General features: G+C 42.0%; 1 protein-coding gene across 3 annotated transcripts in view; it reads right to left on the reverse strand.

Moving 5' to 3' along the window:
• Positions 1 to 740: 740 nt before the first annotated feature.
• ZNF239 (zinc finger protein 239) overlaps positions 741 to 12,565 on the reverse strand; it is an 18,975-nt gene continuing 7,150 nt past the window's right edge. For all 3 annotated transcript variants that reach the window (XM_006147672.3, XM_006147671.3, XM_006147673.3), the window contains exon 2: positions 741 to 3,834. In XM_006147672.3, the coding sequence (XP_006147734.1) occupies positions 2,362 to 3,825 (1,464 nt within the window). In that variant the 5' untranslated portion in view covers positions 3,826 to 3,834 and the 3' untranslated portion in view covers positions 741 to 2,361. The remainder of the gene's footprint in view (positions 3,835 to 12,565) is intronic.

Below are 12,565 nucleotides of genomic sequence, written 5' to 3' on the forward strand. Positions count from 1 at the left end.
ACTCTGCTATTTTTTCCAGTTAAACTGAGTCAGTGAAGTTAAATGCATACTTAGATTTTAGATTAGGCCATAATTCATGAAAAGGGTTTCTTATTGCGAATCAGCAGCTCTTATTTCAAGAATGTCTGCCAAATATCTGTATTTACATCTTCATAAAAATAAGTTAGTTATAATGAGATTAAATCAGATAAGAACCACCAGCTGGCCCCTCTCCTTTTTTTTCTTCTGAGAGATTTTTGTTATAGGGTACGTGAGCTCACTGGAGAGACAGAGATAGAAAGACCCATTATTGATTTTTAATTCTGCTCTGGTGAGAAAACATACCTTGTAGTTTTCATTCTTTTAAATTTTTCAAGCCCTTGTTTTATAGCCCACAATATATATACTTGAAAAGAACGTGTATTATGTTATTGAGTGTTCTACAAATGTTAAGTAAGTTGACAATGCTACTCAAGTGTTAAATATCCTGTTTTTTGTCTACTACGCTATTAAAAGTATTGAAATATCTAACTATCAGGTGGTGTGGTGGTTAAAGTGGCTGGATCCCATATGACCGACTGTGTGGTTTGAGGCCTGGACCAGGCAGCTTGAAAAACATGTGCATGCACTTGTGTGGCCAAAATCTGAGAAAAGGGATTATGCCATGGCCTTCTCCTGAGTGACTTCTCACTTTCCCTCTGTATATTTCTGGCAAGCACACATGCCCTATTATCAAAAAACTTCAAAAAATAACCCCCCCCCAATTGAAAAAAATATCTCCATTCCAATTGTGTTTTTATTTCATGAATTTAAAATCTCTGCTATATGGGTATTGGAGCTAGAAAGATAACTGCTTTACTGTTGAATTTCCAACTGTGAGAATGTAAAGGTCCCTCCCTTGGTCTCAGCTAACTTCTGCTGAGATTGTGCTGTCTTGGAGGGTAAATCCTTGGTTGGCTGTGCCCAGGGCTTGGCGAGGTGGGTACATGTGTACATAGGAGTGTTCCATGTAGAACTGGGCATCAGTTAGATTGCTTTCTCTTCATGTCTCACTCATGTCCTCCATAGTATTAAGCATTTCAGAGCCTGAAGCCAGTTTCCTTATCCCCATGTGCCTGTTTCTGCTGATAGAATAGCTATCCTTCCATTTTTCTAATTTGTGTTGAGATCTCATTTGCTGATCGTCTTTTACTTTTTTTTTCTTGCTGTGGTTTTATACATTAAAAAAAGAATCCTAGTGATTTAATGCTGCCCAGGGACTTCAGACATATTTAAGAAAAGCACATTTTCTAGTACTTTCCCTGCTAGCCACTGTCAGTGTACCAAGCCCCAGTCTGAGCTCTGCAGCCTGTTGATCAGCTGCAGTATGCTTCCAGTGTATGAGTTCGCCCAGTTCTGTCTTTAGAACCTACATGTTGATATCATCTGCTCTCAGGTACTATTCTTCAATGCCAGCTTTACTCTGGCAACCACTTTGGGCATATTGCTTTAGACTTTCTCTTGCTTTCACTCTAAAAGGACCCTAATAAACTAGGTGCACTCAGGATAAAGAACTATTTAGTTCCTGAGGAGGTGCCTGGGGAGGAAAGTGTTTTCAACTTCCTGTTAAAAGTTTGTGGGGGTGTGTAGCATAAATAATCCTCCACCTTGTTGGATGGCCATAAACTGTTGTACATTTTTTAAAAAACAAAAGACTTCCATTTCCAACCACCCTCTCAGCCTAAAACAGTAAATACTGCACAATTATAGTTTAGAGGCTACTCAGGACTGGAAGATAATATGAAAAACACAGGCACACAATTTGAGGAGAAATAGTTCCATTTTCTCAGAGAACATGAATAAAGGAAAACATCTTGCTTGGATAAATATAAAGTTCTTACAGTTAAAAATACTTGGGTTGATGGTGGCACAGCAGTAATACAACACTATGTGATGCTGGACCCACATGAGACTGTCCCAGGTTCACGTGCAGAGATCTCCCTGTGTAGACTTGGTGTGTGCATGCGTGCCTGTAACTCTGGCTGGCTAAGGCTGGGGGGGGACTGCAGCATGGCGACCCTGTTGATGCCAATATCTCTATCCTAGAAGAAATAAACTTAAAAAAAAAATACTGGGTTGGATATGTACTTCTAATAATACCAGCTGAATTGCAAATTGCACACATTTTCATCTCCCCACTCCCTTCCCTAGGGATCAAAACAATTCATCAGTGTAACAGTGCTTGGTTTTTAAATACTTTAAATGATTCTTTTTCAGTGAAAGAACATATGGGAATAACTCTGTCTCTCTCCTTTATAGAATATAAAGGTAAGAGTGATATTAAAAATATTTAACAGTGTTTACAGTATGAGGACTCTGAAGACCTGAGTGAGCTCATGTCACTCAGTGGGGCTCTTTCCTGTGAACTCGCTGGTGGATGTGAAGGTTGGAGCTCTGGCTAAAGCCCTTTCCACACTTGCTGCACTCATAGGGCTTCTCTCCTGTGTGTACTCTCTGGTGGATGAGGAGTTTGGAACTCTGGCTAAATCCCTTCCCACACTTGCCACAGTGATAGGGCTTCTCTCCAGTGTGGACTCTGAGATGGATACGAAGATCTGAGCTTTGGCTGAAGCCCTTTCCACACTCATAGCATTGGTAAGGCTTCTCTCCTGTGTGGATACACCGGTGAATGTGAAGGTTTGAGCTCTGACTGAAGCCCTTACCGCACTCCCCGCACTTGTAGGGCCTCTCTCCTGTGTGGACTCGCTGGTGGATATGCAGATTTGAACGCTGACTGAAGCTCATACCACATTCCCCACACTCATAGGGCTTCTCCCCTGTGTGGACTCGCTGGTGGATATGTAGCTTGGAACTTTGACTAAAGCCTTTCCCACACTTGTCACATTTATAAGGCTTCTCGCCTGTATGGACTGCATGATGAATGAGCAGGCTTGAGCTCCTGGTGAAGCCTTTCCCACACTTGTCACACTTATAAGGTTTCTCATCTGTGTGGACTGCTTGATGGATGAGCAGACTTGAGCTCCGTGAGAAGCTCTTCCCACATTGTTCACATCTGTAGGGTTTTTCTTCTGTGTGGTCTCTCTGATGTAGTAGTAGTTCTGAACTCTGACTGAAGTGTTTACTACACTGATTACATTTGTGTAGTTTCTCTGTAGTATGTTTTTTCTCATATGGAAGGACATCTGGGCTGGTGTTGAGTATTCTTCCACAGTCATTACAGTTACAGGGTTTTCCCTCTGTATGAGCTCTTTGATCACTACAACTGACCATTTGTGATTTGCACTCATAAATGTCTTTGCAGTTACAGTCAAAGAGATCTAAAGATTCTTTTGAGTGGCCATTCTGGCAAGTTGCCTCACCACTGAATAAGGGCAGGACCAGTTCTGTTACATTCGATACAGGTTTAACTTGAAGGTTCTCTGAACAATGGGGAGGGCTTTGCCCTCTTACCACTTTTTTCTCAGTGTTTTCTTCACTTACAGAGAGATACTTGCTTTCCTGAGGATCTTCATGCTCACTCTTACAGAACTTCACTGACCGGTCTTGTGTGGCCATTTGGTTTGAGACTTTTAAAGGCAAATATTTTACACATTCAATGTTTTTAAAATCATCACTGTGAAGAGTTACCACATTGTTCTTGTTCCTGGGAATATTAGGAGATGCTTTTTTCCACTTTTGACAAGGGGAAAGATTTAGTGTAGAGTCCCCATATACTTCTCTCCTTGCAGATTCACAAAATAATCCAGACTCTATGATTGTTCTGGTAATCTCTTCCAAAATTAGCCAGCAGGAAGGCTCATGTAACCCGAAGTCCTTTCTCTTGAAAGTCCTGCACAGAATTTTCATTCAAGCCTCCTAGGAAACAAAGAGAACCCCGTGATAAGAATAAAGTGTAGATATCAATATTTCAGAAAAAGAGTGTGTAAGGCCTGAGGAGCTAGGAAAAAGTTCAGCTGGTCCTTATAGTCATGCCCTTTGGGTTAATGGCAGAAAGGAAGAAGACTTAGTCCAGAATACAGAAAATTTTTTAAGTATAGCCAAGAAAATATTCCTTCACTAATCCTGCAGAAGGTTATGAGTCTTATATCTTTGCCACAAATAATATTTCATTTCACTCCATTTTAATTAAAATTTGCATTTAATTGGTACCCCACTTTCACAGGAATTGGGGATACAAGGAAGAAAACACAAATCATTTTGCTTAATAAACTAAAGCCTCCTGGGAAGATGACTAATTTATCAACAATGATATAATTAAAAAAGTTTATAGAACAACTGGATTAAAGGATGAGTTTACTTTTGTGGAAAAAATTTTTGAAATCCATACACAGGTTTTTCATAATATGCACTTTCCAACTTTTTGAGGACCCCATGTACAACACAATATATGCAGAACTAGTCATGAGAGCATAGAGTAGGAGTACTCAACTCAAACATTGGGATTTTGGAAGATTTCAGGGAAAAAGTGACAGGGACAAAAATGAACTATGAGTAGAAAGTATGACATGTTCAAGAAAACTACAAACGGTTCTTATAAAGATAACAAAAAAGGTCACAATGGTAAAGAATGTGATAAGAAGGTAGAAGCCAAAGCAAAGGACTTGGTGTCTGACAGGAAGCACTTAGGGGTAAGCCTTGCAGGGGTTGAAAACTATCAAAGGATATAAATTAAGAGTGACTGATTGTGAGATCATAAACACCAATGGAAATCAAGGCTTAACATATAGAGCAGCTGCTATAGCAAATCAGAAGAAAATCACTAACAATGTAGCTGTTGAGAGAAAGGGAAAGGTTCATTCTAAATCACCAGATGACAAACTAAACCTGAAAGCAAAGGGAAGGAGGTATTGAGCATGCTCCCTGGGCTTCCTGCCTGAATGAGTAGGTATGATGGTACACATTACAATAAGAGAAAAAGCAGAAACGGGAAGGGGAAGGATGACAAACTCAAAATCTGACAATTTGTACTGCTGGTGAAACATTCTTGCAGCACTGTTCATGAGACAGTGAGACACAGATCTGGAACTCCCAAGAGAAAACTGTTCCAGGAATACAGAGCAATTAAGAAACAAAGACTTCAATGGGCAGGTGTCCAGGTTCATAAGTTCTTATCCACTGAAACCAAGTTCCTGTAGTATTCTAGCATCTAAGCTCTATAAAGCTCCCTGTGATCAGAGTCCAGGCAACCCCACTGCTCTTTGTGAAGTTTATAGGGACAACCTTGAATGTCACTGGTTCATACAACAGTAACACATTCCCCTTCAACTAACTCCCATTTGCACAAATGCTCTGGAAAGAAAGTGAATTTGGTAACCCTGTGTTCCGACCCACAGGACAGTCGAACAGGTTTCCTGAGGGAAGGAGAGACAGGACAAGCAGCGCGGAGATGATGCAGTGTTACAACTCTTCAGGGTCATCCATTTATTGTGGGCCAGGGATCGTGGTTATATACATGTTGGTGGGCGGTGATTGGTTGTTAAAAGGTGGGCTATGATTGGTTGTTTTTGTGGACCAATCATGAGGGACCGGATATGCAAATCTGAGGGATTCTAGTGGCCAATCAGAGTATGGTTTTGAAGGTGAGGTTTTGAAGGGGAGCCAATCATGGCCTTTGTCATTGTGTAATTGTTTGCTCTTTGAGAAACCAAAACCTAAGGGCTTCCTAAGATAGTAAGAGACTCATGAAAATGGCCTCGGCAGACTCGCTGGTGCGCAGCCTCCCACAACCCTGGAAAAGGTAGAGTACAGAAGAAGTTTGCAGTTCAGGGAACCCAAGAACATGTACCCAGCATGTTTTTCTTTTTTTCTAAAATCAGAACTTCTGCTTTTCTTCCTTAACTGATAGGGTGGGGTGTGGCAATTTCTGGGTGAGTTTCAGCTTTTCTTTTTTTTTTTTTTGGAGAGGTTTTTGCTATAGGGCATGTGCGCTCGCCAGACAGACAGAGACAGACAGAGAGATAGAAAGTGAGAAATCACCCCCCAGGGGGGATGGCCACGCCACAATCCCTTCTCCATTCTCCTCTTGGGATCTTGGACATGCATGCACACGCACCCAGCGTGAGTTTAAGCCACCGGGTCCGGGACTTGAACTGCGGTCGACTACGTGGGAGTCCAGTGACATAGCCATTACGTTAACTGCTGGTCTCCCCAGCATGTTTTTCAATCCAACAGGTCTGGGCCTCAAACACGGAACTGGCCATGTAGGATCCAGCACCTTAACCATTATGCCACCTGATGGTCCTTCCACCTCCCCTTTTTAGTATACATGTGGCCTAAGTGAGTACTTTCCAGCCCTAACATTTCCCTTAAATTCAACTCCAACTTTCCACCTAACAACTATATTGGGATTTCTTTTTTTCTTTCTTTGAGAGTTTTTTGCTTTAGGGTGCATGTACTCGCAGAGGAGAGAAAGAGAGTAAGAGGGAAAGTGAGAAATCATCCCCGGGGGGGGATGGCCATGCCACAATCCCTTCTCCTCTATCCTGCTCCCAGGATCTTGGGCATGCATGCTTATGTGCCCATCATGACTTTCAAATCACCAGGTCTGGGACTCAAACCATGGTTGGCCACATGGGAGGCCAGTGACATAACTTCTATGCCATCTGTTGGTCCCCTACCCTGGGATTTCTAAAAGGCACTGAAAACTTGGTCCTAGTAGGGGTCAGCAGATGGCGTAATGGCTACATTGTTGGACTCCCATGTAGTAGACCACAGTTTGAGTCCCAGATCTGGTGGCTGAAACTCATGCTAGTTTCACATGTGTATGTGCCTTCGTGCGTGCCCAAGCTCCCGAAAGAAAAATGGAGGAGAAGGGGTCTGTTTCTGTCTTTCTGGTGAGTGCACATGCTCTGTGGCACCCCCCCCCCCAAACAAATCAAAACAAAATAACAAAAAAAAACTTGGTCCTAGTAGGAATTTTGTTCCTGGGACCAACAGGTGGTGTAATGGTTATGTTGCTGGACTTTCATATGTACTACTATGGTTTGAGTCCCAGATCTGGCAGCTTGAAATTCATGGTGGGAGCATGTGTATGCATGCCCCAAATCTTGAGAGAATGGAGGAGAAAGGATTACAATGTGGCCATCTCACCTGGGTAGGGAGATGATTTCTCACTTTCTGTCTGTCTTGCTGGCGAGCTCACATACCCTATAGCAAAAATCTCTAAAGAAGAAATCTTGCCCCTAATAGTTGGCATCAATATCTGATTTTCCCCAAAGTCTAAATAAGAACTTAGTACAAATATTCATTCAGTTAACTTCGATGAGTCTGGTTCCCTCCAAGTTTCTGTCTGAGGAAGCAACACTTTTCTAATGACCTGTGGTGAAGTGCTAGTTTTTGTTTTGTGTGTGTGCATGTGTTTTTTGTGTGTGTTTAGTTTGCTATAGTATATGTGAGCTAGCTAAAGACAGAGCGAGAAAACACCATTCATGGCAGGTGGGAGATGGCCAAGCTGTAATCCCTTCTCTTTCATTTTCCTCTTGGGATTGTGGATATGCATGCACACATGCCTGGCATAATTTTCAAGCCACTGGGTCCAGGACTCAAACGGCAAAGTCTGCCATGTGAGATTCAACTGCCTGAACCACCACCACCTGGCTGCCTCAAAGTTGTGTTCTTTTTTATTATGAGAGGTTTTTGCTATAGGGCGTGTGCGCTCTCCAGAAAGACACAGAGACAGAAAGAGAGAAATCACCCCCCAGGGGGGATGGCCATGCTGCAATCCCTTCTCGTCCATTCTTCTCTGAGGATCTTGGGTACGCACGCACACATGCCCAGTGTGAGTTTAAGCCACCGGGTCCGGAACTCGAACCATGGCCAACTACATGGTAGTCCAGCGACATGGCCATTACGCCAACTGCTGGTCTCAAGTTGTATTTTTTTTTCAAACAAACACTTTCAATTTCTGTATTTTTGTCTGCATGGTTCATGGCTGGCACCAGCTCATAAGTCATACTTTGAAAAGCAGAGTGACGGAATATATAAAAAAGAATAAAAGCCAAATGAAGGCCAAAGTTCAATTACAGAAGTACCCAGTAACCTTCATAAGGTAAACTGAAACCAAACAGACACCTCTTACTCCATCCTCAGGATTCTGCCCTGTAAGAATGACTTAATCAACTAGTCATCAGTAAAGAAGGAAAGATGAGGCAAATGGCAGCTTTATCCTAAGCTTTTTTTCAAGATCACTGCTCTCTATCATTGGAGGAATAAGGATGAAAGATTAGGCAAGAAAGGCCCACAAGCCTCCAAGCAAAGGTAGGACAAGATGGCACAGGGATAAGTGCTGTGCATAGTAAGCTGCACATGTGGTTGACCATGGTTAGAATCCTGGTTCTGGACTCTATGTGACTGACCATGGTTGGAATCCTTGTTCGAGAAGTTTGAGAAACACAAAGGGTCAATGTGCGTGCTCAAATCCTGATGGGATAAGAAATGGGAAAAAAAGGATTGTGGTATGACCATGCCCTCCTACTGGGACCATGCTCTCTCTCTCTCTGGAGAATATACGTGCCCACTGGCAATTAAAAAAAAAAAGAGGCAAGACAAAGAAGTAGAAGCAGAGTTTGCTGCCTTAGAGCTCCATTACTACACGCTCTAGCCCAGAATGATGAATGACTATCAGGCAAGCAAATTGCTGCTCCTCTCAGTCAGATCTTTTCTTCTCAAGAAAAAAGATTTCTAGGACAAGCAGTTAGTGTAATGGCTATGTCACTGGACTCCCATGTAGTCGACCGCAGTTTGAGTCCCGGACCCGTTGGCTTAAAACTCACACTGGGTGCATGTGCGTGCATGCCCAGGATCCTGAGAGGAGAATGGAGGAGAAGGGATTGCAGTGTGGCCATCCCCCCGGGGGGTGATTTCTCGCTTTCTGTCTCTCTGTCTTTCTGGTGAGCACACGTGCCCTATAGCAAAAACCTCTCCAAAAAAAAAAAAGAAAAAAGATTTATTTTGGGACCAGCAGATAGCACAACAGCTACATCACTGGACTCCCATGTAGTCGACCGCAGTTTGAGTCCCGGACCCGTTGGCTTAAAACTCACACTGGGTGCATGTGCGTGCATGCCCAGGATCCTGAGAGGAGAATGGAGGAGAAGGGATTGCAGTGTGGCCATCCCCCCGGGGGGTGATTTCTCGCTTTCTGACTCTTTGTCTTTCTGGAGAGCACACACACCCTATAACAAAGTAAAAAAAAAAAGGTTTCTTTCTTTCCAAGGCTAATCTTTCCTATGCATTCCTTTTCTTTTTCCTCAGATATTCAAATGCATCAATGATTTTTTCCCCTTTTATTTTCATTTATTTTCCATCCAGTCATCTGGATTATCTAAACCTAAATAATATTCAAACCACTTCATAGATGATCAGTCCTACCACCTCTTACATTTCTCTCCAACATGCTACCTCTTCTCCATTTCCACTGCCACTGTCTTAGGAAGACCCTCATTTTTTTTTCCCCACCTAGACCACAAAATAACTCCTTATAAAGTCTTTGTAGCACAAGTTTTGTCATCTTTCAATCCACAAAGCAGACATGTAGAGTTACTGATTTTTTAAGATCCTGCAGATAAAGCAATGGGAGAAATTCCATGCTGAGAATGAAGAGGCTAGTTGGTGGAATACCAACTCTGTAGTAGGTTGAAAATTCCAAGATGAGAAATGGTACAAGAGCTGACTAAATGAAAGGAATCATTGTGACAGGGTAAGGGAGAAAGGAAAAGACAGCGCTCTTGTTAAAGCAGGACAAAGCCATGACTGAAAGACTGAATAATGAGCAGTCTCAGTGGGGCTAATGTCATCCTAAGGCTGAACTGTTTATTATGGGAAAGAGGACTGAATATCCTCAATATCCAGCCAAGAGGGAGGTCATGGGGTCAGTCATTTCCTGTTCCCACCTGACATGTGTGAACTTCTCAGAACTCCAGCCTTCTACCTCCTTTCCAGAGCCCACTCTGGGCTGTATTCAACAATCTAGCAAGGACAAGAAACAGTACTACAGGGGAGGCAGACAGGGCTGGAGTCACACTGGATATTCAATACTCCCCATATCGAGTCACCCAACACTTCAGATCTAGTCTAGCATGGCCCAGTCCTCATTCTTCTTCTCTGATTTTCTTAGATCTCTCCTAACCATTTTGGAATTACTTTCTGTCTTGGGAAAATCAACAGTTCCCCTTTTGAAGTATGAGGACAGCCAGAAGCCTACTCTCCCGGGATCTCACAGCATCTTTTACATACCTCTACTGTAGCTATTAATTGTCTCCCAAGTCAGCTATAAGATTCTAAAGACTGAGGCCATGCTCAATGAGTCTCTAAATCTCCAGTAACTGACAGATCCTACTTAAAATCTAAATGATAAATATTTATACATTCACATTCAATTTAAATGAGTAATAAAACAATACAATTAAAAGAATGTATGCCCCAACCTTGGCATAAGCTGTAGCATACTGATTTGCAGTGCTGAAGCAACATGGCCCACCATGGGTTCTGATCCTGAGTCTACCTGAAACATGCCTTGGTGTGTGCATGTTTAAGAACCTGACAAGCTAGAGGGCTAGGGGAAGGGGACTGTGGCATGAAGAGACTCTGTCAAGGGTGCCCCTGCCTCCTTCCCACCTCATAAAAGAGATAAAACCAAGTTTCATAACAGTGAAGTGACTTATTCAAAGTCATAGACAGGGGGTGCAGTTAAATTGGGACTCCTGCCTTTCAGTCATCTCAAGGACAACATCCGGTACCCAGAAAACATCTAGTAAGAATTGTTGAAACAAGGTCCTATCCTTAAATTAAAAAGGTATTATTTAACATATACCAGAATCTCAAGATTTACTATACTAGCAAGCCTCAAATGTATCAGCAGTAAATAAATAATCATCAGAGAAGAGGTAGAAAGAAGGAAGGAAAATATACTGGGCACAGGATTTTACATATGTTAATGGCCCTTGAAGCTTGCAATTACTTTTCAAGACTCAGTGACGCTATACTTTCAGAATCTTAACTTACCCCTTCTGAGATGGTTACTGAGCTTGGGCTGTGAAATATTGCTTTCAGGGACTAAAATTGAAGATTTTCTGAGACTTACCCTCCAGATTCATTTCTAGAGTGGTAGGCAACTTCTATATCCTTCTCTCCATCTCTGTCTCTGTGTCTCCCTGTGTCTTTTAATTAAAAAAAAATTTTTTTTTAAAGTAAAGTATTTTCTGGGCTTTCAAGCCCCTCCTTTATCTTGCTAATTCATGCCCTTTGAGCCTGTGATGGGCCTTCTGTGATGGCTACAGAAATTGACTTGTGAAACACTGCTTTCATGTGGCTTGCGCATATGCTGTGTGGTTTTCATTTTTTGCTTTTTAAAATTAAAATATAAAACTTTTTTATTGCCTTTTTTTTTTCTTTCCTCTTCTTTTGTTTCCTTTCCCTTTTTCTTTTACTTTCATCCCTTGACTGCTCAGCCTCCATGCACTGAGTGTCTAGACAGGTCTAAGTGAACAATATCCAAACACCTGAATACCATTAGGGTCAGAATATTCAGTCTCCACTGAATCTGATGCACAAAGGGTGAAAACAGAACAGAAGAGAGACTGCAGATCACTTCCTTCTGAATGCTTAGATTAAACTTCAAGAATTAGGAAGAAGGGAACCAGCAGTTAGCGTAATGGCTATGTCGCTGGTCTCCCACATAGTCGACCGTGGTTCGCGTCCCGGACCTGGTGGCTTAAAACTCACGCTGGGCGCATGTGCGTACGTGCCCAAGATCCCGAGAGGAGAATGGAGGACAAGGGATTGCGGCATGACCAGCCCCCCTGGGGGGTGATTTCTCGCTTTCTGTCTCTATGTCTCTGTCTGTCTGGCGAGCGCACGCGCCCTATAGCGAAATCTCTCCAAAAAAAAAAATAATAATAATTAGGAAGAAAAGCACAAGCCATCAGATGACCAGAAATCACTGCAAGGGCACAGGATATATGAGAAAGCAAGAAAATACCTCTCCTCCAAAAGAAAAGAATAACTCCTCTTCATCCACAGACAGTACAATGGAATTCACAGAGATGTCAGAAAAAGAATTTAAAATATTTATAGTGACAAAGCTAATAGAGATGCAAGAGAGGAGAGACAATGAACTTCAGAAGACTCAGGAGAAAAGAGCCAATGAGTTCCTGGAGGTGAGGAAGTTCTTGCATGATTTGAAAAAGGAAATACACATGATAAAAAAGAATCAAATGAGACTATTAGAGATGAAGGCTGTAATACAGGAAATCAAAACCTCCTTTGAAGGTATTAAAAGCAGATTAGATTATGCAGAAGATCAAATCTCAGATATAGAAGATAGAACCTATGACCTAGAAAAATTCACCAAAAAGACTGAGAAAATAACCCCCAAAAATAATATATCAGTAATATTAGATACCATTAAACACCCAAAAATCTGGATCATTGGTATCCCAGAAGGTAAAGAAACTAGTACGGGTGTTGATAATCTATCCCATGAAATCCTGGAAGAAAACTTTACAAACCTAGAGAGGCATTCAACTATCCAGACTCCCAAAACACAAAAGAATCCACATAGAATCAACCCAAGAAGATCTTCTCCAAG

Source organism: Tupaia chinensis, unplaced genomic scaffold (genome assembly GCF_000334495.1).
Source record: "Tupaia chinensis unplaced genomic scaffold, TupChi_1.0 Scaffold000217_1, whole genome shotgun sequence".
NCBI lineage: Eukaryota > Metazoa > Chordata > Mammalia > Scandentia > Tupaiidae > Tupaia > Tupaia belangeri.